The 24822-nt window shown below is 31.8% G+C and overlaps 2 protein-coding genes across 2 annotated transcripts in view; both read right to left on the bottom strand.

Annotated features, from left to right (window-relative positions):
• Positions 1-7735, bottom strand: part of LOC139520721 (hepatocyte growth factor-like) — a 59591-nt gene extending 51856 nt beyond the window's left edge. The window contains exons 1-2 of the mRNA XM_071313605.1: positions 7579-7735; positions 6499-6639 (exon numbers count right to left, since the gene is read on the bottom strand). Of these exons, the coding sequence (XP_071169706.1) occupies positions 6499-6639; positions 7579-7735 (298 nt within the window). The remainder of the gene's footprint in view (positions 1-6498; positions 6640-7578) is intronic.
• Positions 1-24822, bottom strand: part of LOC139497637 (mucin-22-like) — a 326590-nt gene that overhangs the window by 141251 nt on the left and 160517 nt on the right. The window lies entirely within an intron of this gene.

Below are 24822 nucleotides of genomic sequence, written 5' to 3'. Positions count from 1 at the left end.
ATAGCAATTCACAGTTACAAGTTTAGTTTCGCATTATAGCCATGGTGAATTTTCAAAATATGAAAGTGTTTGTACAATTGAATTGATTTTTAGATAGTTGAATAATAATATACAGTTAGGATTCTACTTTGTCAAAATTATCTCCCCATTACGCCAGTTCATTTTCACAATCGTAGAAATGGAAGCCATTGTAGGGATGACGCACTGCCAATTTTCCTCTTGAAAACCGATAAATTTATCCACATTGCACCATTACGATCCTTATATGTCAGTTGTGTCTTAAAAGACAAATGTATCAACTAGCTAATGAGCATCAGTTAATAATCGTGTCTTCATTGATTCAACTTAAAACTATTGTCTGATCGGTTGTCAGGTGGAATTTTCGAAAATTCATAAACATTTAAAAAAAATCTAATTTAATATTTCGTGGAAGGGCAGACTAGATTTTTTTAGTGGTTGAAGATTTTAAACCCTAGTTATCACACACAAAACATTATAATTTTTCGAAAATATGCATTTTCATCATCCAACTTGAAAGACTGTCGTCAAGTACTTTTAGTAAAAAAAAATAGCTATTCGAACACACCCACTCTGTTTTTGTGATTCATTAGATAGGTATTTCACTTGACCCATATATTTCATCTTTTAGTACTGTGATTTTTTAATGTTATAAAGTCAACCTGTAGCTTTGATATATAAAAATGATAGAATTTGAAGCGAGACGATGTATGAAATATTCTTGCTATGTACGATATCAAGACAAAATATACAACGCAAACACGCCCTAACATAAAAAGGTGCACTCGATTTTTTCTTTTCAATACAATTGTTACCCATTTTTTGGAATTTTTTCTTGAGTCACATAATGGAAGGGCAGACAGGAAAATTACTGAACTAATAGATTGATATGTTTTCCGTCCGTTGTAATTTTTTCAAAAAAATCGGAGGTTATGCATTTTCTACATCCAACTTGAAAGATACCCATGTCGTCGACTTGATATCTAATTGTTCTGCTTAACTATGTACTAGATCAATTGAAAACTTATGCAAATGGTGTTTTTAAAATAAAACACTTCGTAATTGAGAAGAAAATTGTCATTTTATTTGTTTCTATTAACTTTTAAAATTTTTGTCACTATAGTAAACATGACAGTGCGCATTTATCGCCTTCTCTAACAAAGAGCTTCGATTCTTTTGTTCAATTTCAACCTGGTTTCCGGCTGATATAGCCTTCCTAGTGGTTTATATGAACATTTATAATGTTTTTAGCATGTCTTATTAGCCATTTACAGTTTGAACGTCCATACGTTCCTATCCGTACCGCCATAGATTTATAAACTTTGTATTGTTTTTCAACAAAGATTTGACGCTCGATCTTTTCAATTCAATTTTATGGAAAAAACCGCAGAAATGCATATGATTTTTTTTTTTACCTTTTGATAGATATATGTCTATGGTTTAAGGAAAGGTATCACTCTTATTGATTGAAATTTTCCTTTGGACCAAATTTTTGAGATCTTTGTGACATGTTCAACCCCCTATTTTGCAATATTTGGTATCAAATAAATGCTCATTGTTGCCATGGTTACACACACAAAAAAGAGATTATATTTCACCATTATTACTATTGGAAATCAAATCTATGGACGATTCTCTTTCCATAAATATACACATGCATAACTCAAATAGTAAGCCTTATTTATTAGGAAGGAAGGGAAAGAGGGTGTTTAAAAATTATGAGTGTCAATTCTAAGTTTTTTTCCTATCTGTGAATTGACACCCTACCCTAGTGCATAATTTTCTCGTTGCGTTGGGTTGTTTCTTCTATTTGGTGGGGCTTCTGTTTCTTTGACATTTTCCTCATTTCCATTCTCAATTTTATCAAGGATTTACTATACTCAAAGTTTTTTTAAAGACATGTACAGTTACATATATGCTGTTTATGTCACTCCTTTGCGGAAGCAACGTAAACAAAGACTACACAAGAATTTCGGACAGCTCAGCTGGATGGCCTTATCAACTATCCCACAGAGAGCAGTTATCGTTGAATTTTTTTTAACGTTATTGTCTATGGGGAATTATGACCACTAGTTAGATAAACAAATAATTTGCCTTTACTATAGATATCATATAAAATTAACAAATTATAGAGATTGCAGCAATTTTATAGCTTTAAAATGGTGTAATAAAATTCACTTTATCTTGAAATTTACTGGTGTCTTCATCGTTTTGAACGTTGGGGCATCTTCTGGTTGAATAAAACAAATACGAAGTATACATGTCTAATAAAAAAATTCATATTTAATTCATTTTTTATAGTAAATTAGATTAATGAATTATACAGTATTGACAAAAAGTTTTCCTTTCAAATGGTATAAAAATCATCATTTTAAAATAATGTTTACTGTTGTCCCTATGCTTTTACAAGTGGAACTTCATAATTTTTGTTATGCATTACAACGTAAATTCAGACAACAAACAATTCAAAGACTATTGTGGTTGGTGTTATTTAGTTGAATTCTTCTTTTTATGATGGTATTTTTTTTTTTTTACATTCATTATTAAATAATAAATATATCTATTTAGGTTTTAAGCAATAGACTAATTGCTGTCATACCAAAGAGGTCTTTAAAGTAACATCAAAATTAAGTAGTGTGGTTCTGTCGACATCTTTGAGAAAAGTACAGAAAAGGGATGGGTTTTTTTTTTTCTAAAAAGAGGCTCTGTCTTATTTAAATTGTATAGTTTCGAGTAATAATAGCATTACTTTGTAATCAATTAATTGAATACACGATGATTGTTTTGTTGAAAGAAATTGGTTACATTATCTGAAAAAGTAAATTGAAATAGAGTATATCATGATAAAACGTTACTTCAAAAAGATGGCAACGTGAAATTTTAATGTTATTCAAAACATATAAAAAAAAATAATTGTATTATGAAAAGGTAGCCTGTTATTTTTTTAGGGGGTATTGTTGTTGTCATTATATGAAAGAGCTCAATGAGGTAAATACAAGTATTTTGAATGTAAACAGTAAGATAGTATAACGTCAAAATCATTGGTACAAGTCATGTACATGTACATGTAGGATATGTTATCTTTATGTTCTCATTCGTTCATTGATTGAATTGTTTAGAATATTCATAAAATGTCGTCTGATAATAAAAATGACAAAATACATCGAAAATCCATTTTAAGAATAGCTCCATAACTATCGATATAATATGTAAGTATTATATAATACTTCCATGATCTAAATTGACTGCCATATAAACACGAATGTGTCAAATGAATATTTACATAGTATATAAGCGTTCCGTGGGGCCACAAATCCTTTCCAGTGCTGTATCACAAATAAATACCATATGTTACTATTTTATCTTATCATGGAAGAATTATATTGAAAATAAAGTATTTCACACACAGGCTCTTGTTGAGTGTCCCCTCCCCCTTTTTTTTCATTTTATTTTGGTTAAGTTTTATTTGCATTTTTTATTTCTTGTAAAACTTTTATTCTTATTCGAGTTAACCCTACTTATTTATATTTGTTGTCCTCTATTCTTTTGTATTAAGAGTATTCTTATTTCTACACATAAGAATATACAGAGAGTTATACATAAAAAAAACTAATTTAATTAAGTGAAAATAAATTGAGAAACGTTGAAATATGAACGAATATTTTCAAAAATTGATTAAACAACAAAAAAGGGGGGGGATGAACTAAATGAGCACCTGACTTTCATGTGTCATGACATTCCTCATTGACAAATGTTTTGCGCTTTTAGATATTTTGTTTCTGTTTTGAATTATTTTCGTGTGTTTGCTTACAGACAGCGGTTAGTGGGAATACAAATAAAAAAACTAAGATAGGTTAGTCTTTTCTAAATCACAACAATTTTGTGTCAGGATTTCTGTGTATTAGCGGTCATTACTGGTTCTTTGTTTATAAAATGTATTAAATTTCTGTTCCGTGTATGTTTGGTAATACTGCGATTCTCTCTAAACTTTCGAATAAAGAAGATTTCTTACTTTGTGTCTATCACTTTTGGATTAATTAGGTCTAGTTGAGTTTCGATTATTTGTGAATAAATTAATGAAAATGGACGTCATACTAAACTCCAAAAATTAAACACATAAATGAACTGAAATTTAAAAAAAAACCACAAGACTATCAAAGACAGACCAGGAGCTCCTGACTTGGGACAGGCGAAAAATGCGGCGGAGTGAAACATGTTTTGTGAAAATTCAACCATCGTGCTATACATTGTACCTCTGGCAAATGTAGAATAAACGAATCAAAACTTGTTGATACATTTGTCTTAAATAAAATATACAGAAATAACAATAAATACATATTTAATCAAATAATTTTCACATTCAATGACAAAATCAGACTTTACAGCTTTTCTCTATTTCACAACTTTGGTTTTACACCGTTACTTTTCAAATACAATTTTAGAGAGTCCAATGGTCGGTATCATATAACCTTCTTGTTCAATTTTATAAAATCTACAGATAATTTATTATTGATCTCTGCTTCGGAAATTTCTTCTAAAATCAAGGATCATTAAGCTTTATTTCGCTGACCTAGAGTTTTTAAGGTCATTTGTCAACGAATTTAAATTTTTTCATTAGCCTTTTTTCCCTTTCTTATTATTGGTATGTCCAGAGTCATATATGTGTATATATGTCTCTGGTATGTCCATCGTTAAGGTCTCGGCGGCAATTTTTTTTTTTTATTATTTCTTTTCTCGCCATTCATCTGTTTATAGTCATAGTGGGGGTTCCTTCTAAAATCTATTGCGTCTGAAATTATCGTATACATGCTAATGGTCACCAGACGATAAGAACAATATGGGAACCAGAATAGAAAATTCATACGAATTATCTCGCCTTGAAATGTCCGTAATTCTTGTACATGCGGGATGGACAGCACATTTTAATGTGATTCTTGTAAATAACAGTTAAGATCAGTTAACAGAGAAAATAATGTCAAAAACAGTGAACACTTTAATTATTAAGTAACAGATAACAGGAATCTCAATTTCAAATAAACAGTTAACAACATTGCAACTTTTAACAAAACAGATTACAGACAGTGGGTCGAAAACAGTTAACAGTTTTTAAAATTCATCAGGCAAATAACAGTTTTAAACAATTCAAAACCTTGAAAAGGACAAAAACAGTTAAACATAAAAGGGTCCCCCCCCCCCCCCCCACACCTTAGATATTTGAACTTAATACTTTATTTTCTTTGAAAGGACGGTAAATAACTATTCTAAAATTAGCAAGTTGCCATACAGTTGAAAACAAGTTGCCATACAGTAAATTTGTCAACACGAGCAATTTGCCGTACCCTAGACTTTATTTTGTATGGTCTAAATTCTTTAAAATACATGTTTTTGACAACAAATTTCAGTAAATATGATGCCACACTATAATAATCTAAAAACGTGTCTGGAAAAATAATGAAAAACAGTTCAATATCTTGAGAATGGGGCGACAGAGGACGATCGACCTCGAAATTTTCCGGTACTAAGTGGCAAGTTTTGGAGTATTACACAAAATCTTGTATTAATTTTGTACTTATCGGCCTAATAATTTAAAGAATTATATATCACAAAATCATGTCTTAAGCGGCACCCTCATCAAATGATTGGAAATGCTTTAAATTGAATGAATTCTTAACTTGTTTACTTTTTTTTCTATTTCTCTCCGCTTCGTCAGTACCCAATTTCCGGTGGCGATGATACACAGTGTTAGTGAAGTGAAGACTTAAGTAAGTTTTTGCATACCATTTAAGAATTTGACTTAACTAAGGAAACTCTTAGTGAAATCTAAGTTTAATGAATACTTTAGTTAAGATGTTTTATGCATACGGCCCCTGACTTTTAATTTCATAATTTTTGGTCAATAATAAAAAAAGTTTCCCATTAGGTCTCTATGTTAGTTTTATTTTTTGAAGTGTTGATTACCTAATGGAGTAAGTATAAGTAGTGTAACGGCCTTCAAACCAAAACAAAAACAACATACATGTGCCTTTAATGTTTGTTTATTTGTACCATGTGGAGTATAAGGAGTTTTATGTATACCACCTCCGTTTTGTGGGCGTGACTTAAAACAACTAAGAGTTTACTTAGGAAATACTTAGTTTAAGATTTTTATTTATCATTTAGAGTTATTTGATAAAGTTTTAAAATATCGGCCAAGTACATCTTCATTTTGATATGCGCATTTTGTGATTGAGCAGATAGGTTTTATGTAAATCTTGAATATTTTACGGAAATATGAATTTAAGGGCGCATAATAGCGAGATTCGTTTTCAGTTTAACGTTTGATAAAATAAAAAGAAATATTTAATTTTTTCTTGAACAATGCTAATGGTTCAAAGCATGGCATCCATCTAAGAAATGTATAGGCTATTGCGTGGAAAGTACAACAGTAATTAATTATTTCGTTGTCAAACTTTATACATAGTTTTTCTCTGTATATAGTACCTCCTAGTATTGTCCAGTTCTTTTGCTGTGGAGTGCTAGTTGCAGCCACTGTTTCCTGAATTGTAGACAGGAACTGATCTACTGAAACAGTTGTCTCTTCAAACTTTACATCATCAATCAAATTTGTTGTCGTAAGCATATCTACAAAAAATAAAAATAGATCGATACCTCTCTTGAAAGACTGTGATTCTCAGAGGTTTTACGTAGCGTTTGAAAGTACGGATATGGTTTGCAATGAAATCAATAAACTTTCAAAATCTTAAACACGAATGTGTTAATGGTAAATCTAGCTTATTTAAAAAGTGTTATGAAAGTTTTACTATAAATTTCATCTCACATATATGATAATGACCCTTAGTTGAAGCGATAAATTAACAAAATTGACATTATTTGTTTCTTAAGTTAAAATGCGGATCAATGACGAGTTTTGTTAAACCTATCAAAGATTGAACTGAAAGAAATAAATTCTAATATTGGCCACAACAAACTGTCATAGGAATTAAATTGTAGAGCAAATTACATGTTTAAGCATTTTAATGCAGGAAAATATTTACCTCGCACAGGTTATTAGTGTATGCCTTGAAACATTTTTCGTTGAAACATGATATTGTCCGGGTTGATTCTTCGAGAGAATGACCTATCGTTCTGAATGAAAAATAACTTCAAATAGGTACAGTAATTTAAAGCTGATCAAGCTAAATTGGACGTAAAGTGTAGCAAGTAATCTAAGGTAGCATTGCAATCTGATTTAACAAAAGCTGAAGTAAGTGCTTTCAGAAAGAACTAATTTTCAATTTATAAAAGTGAAACAATAAAACTAGCGCATTTAGAGATCTATAAAACTACTTTTAAAGAATTATTAGTTTGAAACATGTACATATAAATGCACCAAAATTAAATATCGATCAATCCGAAAATGCTGGTACCTAAATAAAAAATTGAAAACAAACATTTAATTTAAATTATTTCCAATATTCTCCTTTGGTTACCGAATCTGACTTTATATCTGAACAGACAACACTGTTACAGTATTTCATATTTAATTCAGATTGTTCCTTTAATGTGGTTTCTATTACTTACCTTTCGGAATCACCAAATACTGGTTTTCATCTGTAACATTTGTAATTACTAAAGTTGAATATTTTGTTCCATGAAAGTCACACGTCTTAGATAAGTCGTTATAACTCACTGCTTTACAATGCTGACTTCTGAGACATTTAAATGCACAGTCAATCATGTTTTTCCCTACTAACGGGGGATCTAAAATCACCGTATTGTTGAATTGATACCCTTGCCATATTGTAAACTTTTCCTCCTGAATTTGATGACAATGTGACAGTAACAGTAAGAATGATGAAATATATAGCAACAGCAACATATTCATCCCCAATTTAGTAGTTTTTTAGTTTGGTTTCCTATTATATACACATTTGAACGACAGATTTACCGAACGTGCTGCTGATTGGTTGTGTCTGATTATGTACAAGGTATTATTGAATTTGGCGAAAAATAAAATGAAACCAGATTTTGAAACAACGTTGATGATGCATCAATATAATTTTTAGATCAGAACAAAAAACTATAACTTAAAATAGCTCCATATTTCGATTAGTTTTACAGATGACGTTCATCGTCTGTCTGAGTACAATGTTTGTGTAAACTTAAGAAACAATTATATAAAAAAAAACAGAACAAGGGGTATGATTGAATATGAATCAAATTTTCACGAGAGTTAAAATGAAATTTTTTGCCACTGTATAGCCTTCAACAGTAAGAAATATCAATACCGTTTAGTCGGCTGTAAAAGGCCAAATAAAATACTATGTAAATTATGTTTCGACACTGTAAACTATATATATTGAAGACCATTTGTTTTTTTTGTTTTTTGTCTTGAGGTATAAAGAAGAATGCTTGCGCAGTAAAACGCACCAAAGACAACAGACTAGATATGTTTTATGCTCCGCGACATCCAAGTCCACTGCTTGTTTCTTAATTGAATTTCAGTTTATACTTTCCCCCAGCGTCTGTCTGATTGTGTCTTGTGTTTGATTAAACACACGGCGACATCGCTGATCGTGTTTAAATCAAAGTACATACGCCTTATTTTAAGCCTGGACTTTTTGTATTGCTATTGTCAACTAATAAAGTCGAGTTGAATATAAGTCTGCTATCAAAATCTGTGTTTGAACCTTCGCTCTAACCCCATATGGAATTTACTAACCCCATATATCTCGTATTCGGTCACTAACACACCATGTAACTAATAATATATCACCCTCAAAATAAAAATAAAACAAGCTGATCTCATTATCTCAAAACTGAATTGTGAATTATATTTTCAATGTTATTCAAAATTGTTTGAATGTTTCCGTTTATGTTTTATACTGGACAATTTTTATCATTAAAACTTAAGCCTAGTATACACTTATGGTGTCAATTGAGTTTACTTAATAATGCAGTGAACATATTTTTAATAAGATATATAATATATGCAGCAACATAGATTAAAAAAATGACACTTTTGTTTTATAAAAAACCAAAAATTTAATATAATCATGATAATAGAACTTCCAAAGCAATTATTGACAAATGTTTAAAAAAAGAAATTTTTACCAAAGTTACTGTAATACAGTAAAATATTATTTATTTCAGTTAAATTCAAATATTATTTTGTCAAAATTAAAGACATGGCTGGCATACAAGAAGCACTTTAATACGGTTTTAATTAATAACCTTAGTACAAGTATGTTTAACAGGTAAACAGAAAGCCCTGCTTTTCTTTAACTCGTGTATTGTTCTATATCTAGTGAATTCAAAAGGCCTTGCGATTCAAGTTTAACAGATGTTGCGATTTCTGCTGTATGTAACCAGGAAACTAATGTAGTTTTTATTTAGTAGTTTAGGAGGATTAAGATTAAAAAAGAAAAAAAACACATGTCAAACAAGAAGCACCTTAATAAGGTTTCACTACCCTCAGTTTAGTTGTGGTTTTTAGGCAAAAGATATTTTTTTTAGCAAAACTCTTAAACTTTACAATTAATATGAATAAATCGTAATATAAGATTATTTGATATAAGTATCTGTATTTGATATATCTGAGAATCACAAAAGAATGCAAAAATCTGCTTTTATATATATATATCTTTATTTTATTGTGGCTGTTGTCGTGTCAGTTAAAGAGAAATTTATTTAAACAGTTATTTTTTTTTCTTTAAAAGTTATTATGGTTCAGACCGGTCGGGTATAATTTGTTCAGACTTTTGGTCGAGTATGGTTAAGACTGAACATAAAGGTTCAATACAGGTCGAGAACGAATTAATAGTTATCAAAGGTACAAGGATTATAAATTTAAACGCCAAACGCGCGTTTCTTCTACATAAGACTCATCAGTGGCGTTCAAATCAAAATAGTTATAAGACAAACAAGTACAAAGTTGAAGAGCATTGAGGACCCAAAATTTAACAAAGTTGTGCCAAATACGGTTGAGGTAATCTATTCCTGGGAGAAGAAAATCCTTAGTTTTTCGAAAAATTCAAAGTTTTGCAACAGCAAATTAATAAAAATGACCATATAATTGACAAGTTAAGACTGTTTCAGACTGGTCGTGTAAAAGTTCAGACTATTTTCGAAGACAAATATTATGGTCAAGTACAAATAAGTACTAAGGCAAGGGTCTAGTAATGTCGAGTAAAATTCAGACTGATCGAGTAAAAGTCAGTACAGTCGAGTACAGATATAGGTATCTCCCTCATGCAAAGCTCTGATTCCTTTCACGGATTTGGCTATACTTTTTAGAACTTTTGGATTATAGCTCTACATCTTTTATATAAGCTTTGGATTTTATATATTTTGGCCACGAGCATCACTGAAGAGACATTATTTGTCGAAATGCGCATCTGGTGCAGAAAATTGGTACCGTTAATGTTATTATAGGCCACTTCAGACTTTTACTGGTTTGTAGTGATTTCATATTCAAAACTAATTTTAATACAAAAACCGTCATAAATACATGTACTTGGGAAAACATCGGGGCTACAAAAGAAAAAAAAATAAAGGTAGTTACAAAACACATTTATTTTGCGTACATGTAGGCATCTGTGATTTTATTTTCTGAAAATGTAGAGTATCATATTATATCATTGTGTAAAGGAAAAAGTAATGCTGTATATATTAAAATCAATAATCATGTTCACCCCTGATTTAGGTGTTCATATGTAAATGTTAATAAAAGTACATGTTTTTGTCTTTTGAGATTTGGAAATGCATATTCAAAACAAGTGTCTATTGATATTCCATTTGTTTGCTTAAATTGTGATAATGCATAAACAACGGATGTTTAACCAAACATTCGTGCGTTAATTATACTTGTAATATTTGTTGGTTAAATAGGAACTAAAGATAGTTAAGTGTCTTCAAACATATGTCAAAACTCTTCCTTTTCGTGGTTTCTGTTTGCGCATTGTCATATTTTATACATGCTTCAAATTACAAAAGGGAAAACATTTAACACCATACTTAGAATGTATGAAAACAATATACACATTTAATCACTTAGTAACACTTTGTCAACATATATTCCGTTTAGATATGTTAATAAAACGTTACTAAGTAATCATTGACTAAAATAAATATAGACATTAAACTTAAAATGGGTAATCAATGAACGTTTGCTCTCATATGCTGGTCATAGGTTCGCGAGCTATAGAGAAACAACTTCGGTAATTATAAAAACAAATCTTTAAAATATGCCTAAAGAAAAGACGAAAACAAAAGAAACAAATAAAAACTTGAGAAATAAACAAATGTAAAGAAGTAATAAGCACCATGATAGGTCAATAAGAGACATTATATAATATCCCTATCATATATAAAAACAATGGTACAAGTCAAGGTTGATCTCAGTTGATCTTATATTGCCGTAAAGCCTTCATCTATGGGCAAAGCCAATATCACATAGTAGGTTATAAAAGCATATGAAAGACAAATGTAGAACAATTTAAACAAGAAATTAAATATCATAGAATCATATTCAAAAGAGTGTGGCTGTGGTCATTGATTGACGAGCTAAATTATCCCATTGACTGGGACAGATTATGTGAACGTTTGTCTGTATCGACCGCTGCTCACTATGTATTTGTTAAAGACACTTTAACTGTGGGGCCACAAAAGGTTTTCAACACCTGAATAAAGTAATTAGAAAAACTAATCAGGAATAACACGATATTTTGATTTATATCAATAATATAAATCAAAACATAAAGGTTATTCCTGATTAATTGTTCGAGTTATTTTATTATTAAAGGCGTTAAGATTCTTTGGTGACCCCACAGTTTAAATTCTATAATAAGTAAGTAGTGAGCAGTGGTCGTTAAAGAGTAACGTTCACCTAATATGTCCCAGTCAATGGGATACTTTAGGTCGTCAATCAATGGCCACAGCCACACTGTTTTGAATATGATTCTAATTTATGTACACCAAATAAATGATATATAGCAACAAACAACCACTTAGTATTTAAGTATTCATATCTAAATAACACTGATTAGGGAAGATTAATAAACAGCAGGTATGAAGTTGAACTTTAAATACTCAGCACTTAAACATTAGATATTCAAAAATAGGTTTTATGAGCATACCAAAAACTGATGTATATGCTAGGATACTTATAGAATTCTTGTATTCAGTAAAATAAATATAATTGGTTTGTGTTGGGTTACGACATTGTTGTCAGAAAAAGTGTTGTTGCTTCCTCTATGAATTATTGTCTTTATATATATATATGTTTTTCGTGTTAAAATCTTAAAATGTGTTCGAAAAATCTTTGAAAGTCAAAGTTGCAATGTACATACATCTTTGGTTTGTTTATTGCATAACGAAATTACAAGAATGAAAGTTTGAAAAGACTAAACAAATTAATCCTGTGTAGGGAAATTATTCCATCCCAAAATATAAATGCATATATATTAAGGTAACTGTACTTAAGGTGGTACCCAACACCTTCACTAAAATTAATTTGGCTCGTTTAATTTTCATAAAATTTTGTCAAAGTAAATGTAACAAAAATATAAAAATTTTAAAAAATTTGAACTAACCGTTTTGTCAGAAAAATTACACAGGTTATATAGCAATTTGATAACCACCAATTTTGTCATTGATCATTGAGATACTTAATATTCCTTTTACAACACAACGTAATTAAAACGTTTAGCTGACTTTACAGAGTTATCTCCCTGTAGTGTTAGGTACTACCTTAAACGATGTTTAAATCTCATAAATTGACATCGAATCCATATTCAGTGAAAATGGCACAATCACAAAGTGGACACAATCGGTAAAACAACACTCTTCTGACATTTGTAGATCTTAGAATGCGATATCATGTCGCTAGTTAATTCGGGTAACGGGATGGACACCCAATTCGTGGTGGTGACCGTAAAACAAATATAGTATAGTTTTAAGTTATTCTTCCTCATAACTCTGCTACAACATTTTTTTTAATGAGCGCATCCCTCTTAATTGCGTACGTATGTTGTCCATGGATTTATGAGTTTTGAACAGCGGTATACTACTGTTGCCTTTATTTATTGTTTGAGCTGTTGTTAGCAGATTGAGATTTACAATAACTGGCGTGAACTCAAATATACAATAAAATACATAAGTATGATGTAGAGACTTCTTCATCTAAACATCAGAACGAAGATCACACATGTTGTATTAGGTAGAAACATAGTGACGAGACGACCAGATTAACAAAAATTTCATTAAAATTGTAGATCTTAGAATGCGAAATCATGTCGCTAGTTAATTCGGGCAACGGGATATTATAAAAAAAAATTAAAATAACAAAGTTAAATCATTGTTGTTTTTTGTGTATGTTGAAAAATGCGAAAATAATTGATATTATTAGGAACGAAATGTCCCTATGTACCTATGATACAACATGCAGTTCCTTACCATTGCTGAGTGTATGATGTGATAAAAAAAGGGCATTGGCTACGATTCAGAAAAACAAATAAGATTCGATATTTAAAAAATTAAAACTGATGTTTTAAACAATATCAAGGAACGCTTACCCTCCTGAGCACCTGATATCACCCCTAGTTTTTGGTGGGGTTCGTGTTGCTGCTGTATCAAAATCTATGACACTTTTACCCATTGTGTTCACAGATCGTTGTCAATTAAATGGAATTTGATGCGACTGTCATTCAAGTGAGTGGTTTATATAGCTTTAAAACAAAATTAATCCACCATTTTGTACATTAGAAAATGCCAGTACTCAAACAGGAATTTTGCAGTTGTTATTCATTCGTTGGTGTGTTTAAGCTTTTGATTTTGTAATTTGATGAGGAACTTCCAATTTTGAATTTTCCTCTGAGTCAGTATTTTTGTGATTTTACTTTAAGTTACAAGCATTCAGTTGTATTTTTACCTGCAAATCAATAATTTAACCTCTTTAAAGTCTTATTCATGAAACCTCCAGTGAATAAACTCATCATAGATACCAGGACTAAATTTTGTATATACGCCAGACGCGCGTTTCGTCTACAAAAGACTCACCAGTGCGCTCGAACCCAAAAAAAGTTAAAAAGGCCAAATAAAGTACGAAGTTGAAGAGCAACCACTCGGCAAAAGATTAGTTATGCATGTTATAGTTGTGTTCAGATATGAATAGGAATAAATAATGTCAACATTGAAAGTTAAACGGGATTAACCATTTTGTTGAGTGATTTAATCCATAGAAAATTGTTGCGTTGCTTTACATGTGTGTATCCTACTAGTATAACATGCAATAGAACCCACCTTGAAAAATCAACTGCACGTGGTCGATATCTTTTTCGATTTCTTTATTTTGTTAATATCGATTTATATGACCATCTTTGGTGTTATTTCAATTGTTAAATAGATTGCGTATTGTGTAAAATACACAGGAATTGCTTATACAAATGCATCGAGTCTATGCATTGTTAAATGATTATTTTTTACCTTTTTTGTAATTTAAACACACAATGCTATAAATCTAACATGAGGCTTTGGCTCAAAAATCAGTGAATTTGAATTTTACAGCTAATGTCCCTTTTAATATGTTCAATAATTTCTTACCTCTGTCAATTGGGTAGTAAAGCAAACGACAAAAATAAACCAAAAGACAATTACATTGATTGATTGTTGGTATTAAACCCTATCGAAGCATCATAAAGGTACATAGAGTGTAGCCTCATGTAGTCTTAAGTTTTCAGATTAAAGGCAGGTGTCTAAATTTTAAACAAGTTTATTTTAACGTAGTTGTGTTATTAATAGGCCAAGTAAAATTCAACATAACCAATGCAGAAAAATGTGATATGCTTGTCTTTAAAACAATGGCGCTTAACATTCTTTATGCTTGATATAAAGTAATTAACCAGTGTAGTTTTCTTGTGCATTTTGGAAGAAAATTGTATAACGGAACACCACAAGAATGCATGTTCCAAAAATAACCAGTGCATCATGCGAATTAGTTTTAAAAAGCTCAAAAAAGGTTATACTGGACAACGGACACATAGCTATTGATTTCAAGAAAAATACATTCACAGGTACAGAACTTAACAATCGGCAAAACCTGTGCTTTACTAATTGAACTAGACGAAAAAAAGACCAAACACCCTGTTCATTTCTACCAGTGATTTTTCCTTAAAATTCTGTGTGAAGGTATTTTATGATTTGAAGAACACAATATGATGAAAAAAATTGGGGGTCACCGACTTATTTTTGTCACTATAGCAACCTCAGTTTCGGGTTTTTCCGAATATTTGTTGTATACAAGCAGACTTGTTTTTGTACTGTTACGAATCAAAGTTTATGACTAAACTCAGTAAAGACCCGTCGAAATTGCATTTAATTGATAAATTCAACAACACTTACCGTTATCTTGATGATATTTTTTCGTTAAATAATCAGGAATTTTCACAATATACTGCTGAAATTTACCCCAAGGAACTTACTTTAAATAAATCAAATTTATTCGGTAATAACTGTCCTTTCCTGGATTTAGATATTTCGGTTTTAAATGGAAAACTCCACACTAAAATTTACGACAAAAGAGACGATTTTTCGTTCTCTATTGTTAATTTTCCATTTTTAGATGGTGATGTTCCTTTGGCACTATCTTACGGTGTTTATATTTCACAACTTGTTCGCTATGCCCGTGTCTGTTGTGACGTTTTTGATTTTAACGAACGTACTCTATGTATTACTGGTAAATTATTAAACCAGGGATATCGTTACCATAAATTACTGAAAACCTTTACTAAATTTTTCCATAGATATAAAGATTTGGTTTTGAAGTTTGGATGTACCTGTAGAAAACTTATTTCAAACGGGATAGCACATCCTCATTTTTACGGAAATGTTGTGAACCGTGCCCGAAAATTTAGAAATGATCCATGTAAACTTGTCGCTCCTTTAAAAAAAAACTTAATCTAAAAGGTTACCTATTCAACACTGTAATAAGATCATTGAATATTGTTTTTATTGGAATAAATATTGATTTTGTTATCAGTAGATTAAAAGCTAACTAAATTTTACTAGTATGTTATATATATACATATTCATGGATCTACAATCTGTCGATACCTGTAACTTGGCATTGCACAAGGTCATGTTTTTCTCTGGCTGTTTATGATGTCTTTACACTAAATCCATTGGATGTTGGATGTGTACGAATTGATAGTTTAGTCTTAGATGCATGATTTTTTTATTAGTTGTTAGTGGCTTTGAACTAGCTGTCAGATAACTGCGAGTACTCTCAGATCTGTTCATTGTGTCTTTTTGTGTCGGGATGTATAAGTTCTCGGCCACGTCCACTTATATTTTTGTCCATCTGATGAGTTAAGCCTTTTTCAACTGATTTTTATAGTTCGTTCTTATGTTGTACTGTTATACCACTGTCCAAGGTTAGGGGGAGGTTGGGATCCCGCTAACATGTTTAACCCCGCCACATTATTTATGTGTGTGCCTGTCCTAAGTCAGGAGCCTGTATATTCAGTGGTTGTCGTTTGTTTATGTGTTACATATTTGTTTTTCGTTCATTTTTTTTTTTTTTTTTTTTTACATAAATAAGGCCGTTAGATTTCTCGTTTGAATTGTTTTACATTGTCTTATCGGGGCCTTTTATAGCTGACTGTGCGGTTTGGGCTTTGCTCATTGTTGAAGGCCGTACGGTGACCTATGGTTGTTGGTGTCTGTGTCGTTTTGGTCTTTTGTGGATAGTTGTCTCATTGGCAATCATACCACATCCTCTTTTTTATATAAGCATAACTCTTGTTTCACGGTAAACAGTAGATTTGTATCTGTCAAATACAGGTTCATGAGTTTAAGACTCATATTGTTTTGATCTTTTAAAATATGATTTATTTCATTCCCGCCAAAAATAAAACGTAAAAATGAAAAACGTTTCCAGTATTTAAAAATATCTACCAGTGATTTCTTCATAAAAATTTCAAGAAGAATATTGCCATGTGAACTCTTCAAAATAAAGTTAAAAAAAAGTGTATGTCACCGACCTTTCAAAACGTTATGAGTAATTTTCATGTTTTTTTCTAGTTCGTTTTGTAGAAAAGAGTTGTCTTTCTTCAGAACATTGCATCTGACGTCTGCATTGCATCTGGCTTAATAAGAGAGCCGTGGTGTAGTGGTTAGTGCATCGGACTACTAACACAAAGGTTCCTGGTTCGATTCCCGTTCGGGGTGAACATTTCAGGAACTCAATTTTCGGCTCTCCCTTGACACCATTTGCGAGTATGGTCTTAAGGAAACGATGATAGTCCGTCGGAAGGGAACGATAAATGGCTGACCCGTGTTAAGAGAGAGCCATATATCTTGCACGTTAAAGACACCCTTGTAGATTTCGAAAAAGGGTAGGCTAATGCCGCTACAAGGCATCACTCGCACCCGCAAAGTAGAAAGGGATTAATATAAGTTGCAAAACTTGTTTCCCAATCCACTATAAATAAATATGTTTAAACTATCTGACGTCATAATACAAATTTTCCTTGCTGGCGCACTATTTCAAAAAAAATTCGCAAACTGGACGTTTGAAACCAACATTTCAAGTAAATTTACAAGAATAACAACTATATTCACCTACTTTATTATCCGGTAACACAAGAGATTAAATGCATGTATCAGTATCACATCTTATGATGTTGTTGCCGAACAATATTAACCTTCAGAAACACCATCCGTTGGAATAAAAAATGTTTGAAAAAAACTTTCACGCTTCTTTTGTTAGGAAAGTCTGCTTTTGTCCTCTGTCCCTCATTACCAAAATTATTGAAAATAAAAAAAAAGAAATGAAAGATGGCACTTGCTGACTTAGAGAGTATTTGACTATATCCTGGGATTATTATACTAACGTTATTATAACAGTCCCAGCTATATCAGACTAGATGTGTTTTTTTTTTCCCGCGTCAATTTAAAAAGTTTGCCGTAACGAATTCATTTGCTCCTGTTGACAGACGGACATACAAAAGCACGGACGGACTTCTTTATACCATAATTTTCTCCGACTAAGACGAACGTATAGAATTTATTCCATCTAGTTTGTGAATTAATTATTTCTGAATATTTATGTATAAGGAAATTAAAATTATAGGTAAAAAATATGAATTTATACACAACAAAACATAGAATATATATTTATTAAGATATAATAAACTAAGATACATACTACATGATATACATACAATAAAATAAACATCTTTTGGCGTTTAGCCGTCTCGGTTGTTTCACAGTGATTGATTACATTGTAATTCCCAAGCTTAAGTTATCAATCGGAAGATCTGAGTTCATGCTTGAACTTCTGAATAACGATAGGACACTAACTTTAAGTTCATGCTTAAACTTACTGATGGACCTGTTCTTGATTATGACTACAAGCATGTAGATCAAAAACGTCAGTGATAGAAGTCCATACATGGACTGACGTAAGGACTGACTTAGAACAGGGATCTGTTGTTAGTTAGTGTCCGGAAACTTCTAGCACGTGTCTGGTTTATTTAAAATTTAACCAAATTACTGCTATAAGTCCCATTAACTGTGACAAGCAACTTATACATCAATAACTCTGCATCAAATTTGGGGAAATTGAGTTAATAATAACGAAAATATGCTGATCTAAAAGATATTATATACCATTGTATACCGTGACAGCAATTTAATAGCACATTTTAAATTTCTAAATATAATGAAACAATGGCGGCGGTGGGGAAGGTGGTCGTTAGTCTATATAGAATCGACCACACTACTCCATTGCAATTTAATAATGGCATAGGTCACGTGCTATATGACTTCACTCTTCATGCATAAGGCATCATAAGGTGCACGTGAAAAATAGTTTTGTGTGTATAAAACCAATTTAATTAACCTGTACAAAATCGGCGCAAATAAAAGACAAAATCTACGCAAGTAAAAGAATAAAAAAAAATGAAATGCAGATCGGCGCAAATATAAGTCAAATCTACGCATGTTAAGAATAAAAAAGAAATTAAATGCAGTTCGGCGCAAATGCAAATAGAAGTTATCAAAATTTATTTTTATTAGAACGAAGGTTACATATAGTGTAGTATTTTTTGTGTCCATTTGTGTAAAGTTTCCACAAGATATCAGCGCGACGCTTAATTCCTCTTTTCTTCTAAGACGTAGTTTTAAGTGTACACCATGTTGGAATCCGTGAAAAACGCGAAATAGGTCGATATAATTTGACGTTTTTTCATTGCTAGAAACAACGTCATAGAGCTTTTATGTCACTACCAAGTTGCGTTAGTTGATGCGCATAAACAATAGGCTGTTTGGTCTATAAGCCAGGGATCAGTATTTTTCAGTTCCGAACATACAAATTAATGTGTATGCTTCATATAGTACAGATGTAACATTTGATAAAAAGGGAGATTCCGGGAAACAGTACAAAATTACACCTTCGATATCATTTTGATGAAATAAAAGAAATCTCGTAGTAGCCGACAATGCACTGTGGTTCATGTTGTCATCGATTTGTCTACATCTCATATGTTCATATTTCGTATTTGCAAAATTACTATGTAAATGTGTTCTCCAATCACTAGTACACATGTAGTTTGTAGTTATTATCTTTATTTTTTACTCGACAAAACTATTAAAACTATCAGTTCTAAACATTCAAAATAGATGATTATTGATACAAATTCAGAACAAAAATAATTTTACAGAATTTTAAGAATCAACACACTGAAAAAAAATATATATCAACCGTCTTATTCTCAGATTTTAATGCATTTATATGACCAGTAAAAGGATATATTGCTTTAAGGTGGTATGGGTGTCTTCCTCCATCTTGGATTGTAAAAAACAGAGAATCAAAGGTCCAGATTTTCCATCAAGTTAGCAAAATTTGATGCAGGAATGCAGATGTTTAATGTACATTTTCATTTAAAAGTACCAATTTATAAGAATATAACTTCTAAATTATGGAAAGCCAACGGGGTCAAATTTCTTAATTCGTTACTTGTTAATTCGTAACTTGTAACTGTGTAATTTCTAAATTGTGAAATTCGTAAATTGTTAATTTGTAACTTGTTACTGTGAAATTTATAATGCTTTAAAATTCGTAAATTGTCAATTTGTAACTTGTAACTGTGCATTTCATAATGATTCATTCGTAAATTGTCGATTTGTAACTTGTACATTTGTATTAAAATTCCACATTCTTCATTTGTTAATTGTCAATTTGTAACTTGCAGATTTCAAAATTCTTTATTTGTAAATTGTCTTTTTGTATATTGATGTTTTGTAACTTGTAACATGTGACTTGTCGATTCGTGAATTGTCGATGTGTGAAATGTCGAAGTGTTAAATGTCATCGTTGTATTATGCTAACGATCATTATGACGACAGATGGCGCTCGGGTTCTTCTTCGGTGTATAATCCTCCTGTAAGTCGGAGTACCTCCATGTGGAATATATACATAAGTAAGTTTAATCCATTAATTACAGCAAATGCGTCTAAAAAAAAGCAAAACAAAATTGCATGTTTACAGGATCCCAGTTTTATTTTGTTTACTGACGTGGACTTTCGTTCGAGAACGGAAACTATATAAAAAAAAACATCCCGAGTAGTTGAGGCTCTCCTAATTACGGGGTTAATGAAATAGTCGTTGGTCAGTGGAATATTACGACTGGATTATTCAGGTATATACAATAAGGAGATGTGGTAATAAACCGTATGATTGACAATAAGACAACTATCCACCAACGCGAAGTATATAGTCGGCTTTAAAATACTACATTATTACTGAAAACCTTAGGTACTAGTTATAAACGATTTCTATTAATCATAAAATGCTATTATCGGACCATTTTATTCTGACAGGAAAGGGCTGACATATATATTCTATTCTACGTCTTCTACTGTTGTCGGTTATATGGTCGGGTTGTTGTCTTTTTGACACATTCCTCATTTCGATTCTCAATTTTATGTATTTAATATATATGCCTACTGAATTTTTCTGGTCAAGAGGCTTAAAAATTGCCGCTACCAGATTTCCTACAATAAAAATGAACCACCAAAAAGACCAAAATATTCACGGGTCCCTCGACCTCAAAAGGTGCTTAATGCCCCGTACTCCCGATATGAACCCCACCTGGTGCAACACCTCCTTATAGCCCGGCAACCATACTAAATCTCACATGTTGTCAATCGTTAATTAACTGAAATGATTCACGATGTTAATGAATATACCTTTTTTTTTTTTTAATTTGCATGTCAAATATAAAATAAAAAATCATTTGCAATGAATTCGTAACAATATAATCCTAATATCCTATTGCAGGTTGTATTCCGCCTGGCTCTTCTGTCGAGCAGTCAGCCAGGATCCCAGGCTATCATTTTACTCTAAAAATGACCAAATACATACTCCTTTGGCCAAACCCCAAATAATGTGCAAATATTTTCGTGGAAAAATAAAATTAAAGAACCTTAGTGAGCGCGCACATATCATGGCCCCACGTCCCCACATTGTCACTGGAGAAATAAAATAACTGTAAGAAAAAAAAAGTTGTATAAGAAAAAAAAATGAATCATAATTTCCTGTCGATATGTACATCTACATAGTATTCCTTATTATCTACAAGGTTTCATGAAATTCTGTGGTGTGGTTTCAGAGGAGTTGCGACGATAAACTGTTGCAGAGGTCTATCGAAGCACATAAGTTCAAAGGGGCGTAACTTCTAGAAAAAAATTGAATTGCAATTTCTTGTCGATATGCAAATCTACTTAGTATGTCCTTATTATCATGAAACTCTGTTGTGTGGTTTGAGAGGAGTTGCGATGACAAGAAACATGACCTATGGGCTGACGTACGGACGTCACGGACGGGTCAAAACATTACACCCTCCGCAACTTCGTTGCGTGGGGTATGATTAGTGTAAGCATATAAAGAGATAATTGCCTCTTTCATGCAAATGGCGATATGGCAAGATCTTTTCACTGACAATTCAGAGGGAGAGGGCGTCAATTTGTTTAAAAGTGGGAGTATTAGGAAGGGGGTTTGATATTTCGAAAAAACACTGGCCTTTGTTAGTCTTGTATGATTTTTAATTTTTGTTTCTTGTGTATAATTCGGAGTTCAGTATGACGTCCGGTATATCACTGAACTAGTATTCATATTTGTTTAGGGGCCAGCTGAAAAACTCCTACGGGTGCGGGAGTTTCTCGTTGCATTGAAGACCCATTGGTGGCCTTCGGTTGTTGTCTCTTTGAGACATTCCCCATCTTCATTCTCAAATTTATGTAGGTGACGCGTGTAGTAAAAAATAAACAGTTTCATAGTTTAACGATCATGGCCATTAAAAATATGTAGAGGGGACACCTCCTAGTATATTTCGATTTTGTACCATGATCATTTTAGATCTGTATCTGTAGGAGAACGTTGTGGATACAAATACCGGCTTTAATTAATACAACGGTAGAGAGAGCGCCGTCGATGTATTGACGATGCGCATGCACGAGAGTAGTTTCTGAACGGCTGTCAACGCTCGGTGTACGCACTACGCTTCTTCAATGTGGTTCTATTCGAATGCTATTTTTACGAAAAATGATTTAGAATATTGTTGTATTTTACTCGTTGAGATTTCAAAATACCTCGTGTAGTTTTTTATCTGCATGTTTGTTCACAACATTTCTTGACTGATCATTGTTAAATCGGGCCCTTGACAGCTATTTAGTGTTCTTTTTGGACGAGTTTTTTTTTAAATTGATATAAGAAGATTGTCTGGTTCTATAGCACTGCGACCACCTCGTACAGAAATATTAGCTTCTGGCTTGAGCGTCTTGTCTGTATGTCTTGTAGTTTAAGTTTTGTGAGCATGTTTGAGACGCAACCAACTTCTCTGGATTTGTACTCTCCTGTTATAAATCTCACAGGTTGTCGCTGTATTCTTTCAAGCTTATTGATGTTTGTAGATGTGTGCTGGTCCCATACTGTTGACCATATGATATCCCATTATTGACCTGACCATTAAAATATATGCGATTTTCTAGCATTCCGGTTGACAATATCTCAAATTTTAGGGCCTCGATTAGTTTTCTGGTTCCTTTAGATTTTATTACAAAAAAGTGCATATTCAACACAGTTTTGATATAAAGTATACATCAACTAAGTGACTCATTTAAAATACTTTTTCATTCAGTTCGTTTTGCAAAGTACTTATATGATATCATTAAACATTTTTTATAGGTATAGGAAGATGTGGTATGAGCGCCAATGAGACAACTCTCCATCCAAATAACAATTTATAAAAGTAACCCATTATAGGTCAAGATACGGCCTTCAACGCGGAGCCTTGGCTCACACCGAGCAACAAGCTATAAAGGGACCCAAAATTACTAGTATAAAACCATTCAAACGAGAAAACCAACATAACAGTCTAATCTATATAAAAAACAAGAAACGAGAAACACGTATAAATTACATAAACAAACTACTGTACGTACATCAGATTCCTGATTTATTTTCATTACTCAGGAGCCAACTAAATAAAGAATGTTCGTCCATTTGTTTCTTGTATTAAAACATATCATTAGATAATTACATTCTTTTCTGAAATTTTAATATTAAGATTATAATATTAATGAATGATGGTTGTCAAAAAATTTGCGGGCCCAGGACAATATTAGTATTTTTCCAGCACCGTCTTATATTTCATGTTTTTAGTCTCGTTTTGACCCGGTTAAATATTAAGTAGAAATTTCTTGCCAAGTGACAGTAATATATTTGCGAAGTTGATAAGGAAGCCCGTTCCAGCGACATATCTATATACCTTATTAAGGAAGTGACACACCTCATTGCAGGTTTGGTGACCAGTACAGTAAACTAACATGTTTATACGAGGTTACCTCAATATAAAACCGAGTCCCTTTTATACATGCCATATAAAACAAACAAAATGAATGTATTTATCTATTTGTTATCTTTTATATGTATGCGCTGTACATAATTGATTTAAACTCCTTTGCCGGTATATATATTCCATATGGCGGTGCTCCTACTTACAGAAGGCTTATACACAGAAGAGGAACCCGAGCGCCATCTGTCGTCATAATGATCGTTAGCATAATACATCGATGACATTTAACACTTCGACATTTCACACATCGACAATTCACGAATCGACAAGTCACATGTTACAAGTTACAAAACATCAATATACAAAAAGACAATTTACCAATAAAGAATTTTGAAATCTACAAGTTACAAATTGACAATTAACAAATGAAGAATGTGGAATTTTAATACAAAGGTACAAGTTACAAATCGACAATTTACGAATGAAATTGCACAGTTACAAGTAACATACTGACAATTTACCGATTAAGAATGTTGAAACTACAAAGGTGCAAGTTACAAATTGACAATTTACGAATTAAGCATTATGAATTTCACAGTAACAAGTTACAAATTAACAATTTACGAATTAACAATTTAGAAATTACACAGTTACAGGTAACGAATTGACAAGTTACGAATTAAGAATTTTGACCCCGTTGGCTTTCCATAGTGTACTGCATTCTATACACATATTGTCATAGAGTACACAAATACATTTAGAATTTACCGCCCAATCAACTTCCACAAAAGTGGGTAAGCCAATCAGAAGCTCTTTGGACGAGTCTACATATTAGAAGGTGTTAATCAATTCAATTCAATTCAATATTTTATTTAAGTCTCATCTCTCAATAATATATAATACAACATTACATTAAATGTAAAAAATATATAAATATAAAAGGAGAGCCATTCTGTACAGAATTACAAGA

Source organism: Mytilus edulis, chromosome 1 (genome assembly GCF_963676685.1).
Source record: "Mytilus edulis chromosome 1, xbMytEdul2.2, whole genome shotgun sequence".
Classification (NCBI taxonomy): domain Eukaryota; kingdom Metazoa; phylum Mollusca; class Bivalvia; order Mytilida; family Mytilidae; genus Mytilus; species Mytilus edulis.
Note: the sequence above shows the minus strand (reverse complement) of the source record. Positions and strands in the feature narration are given on the sequence as shown.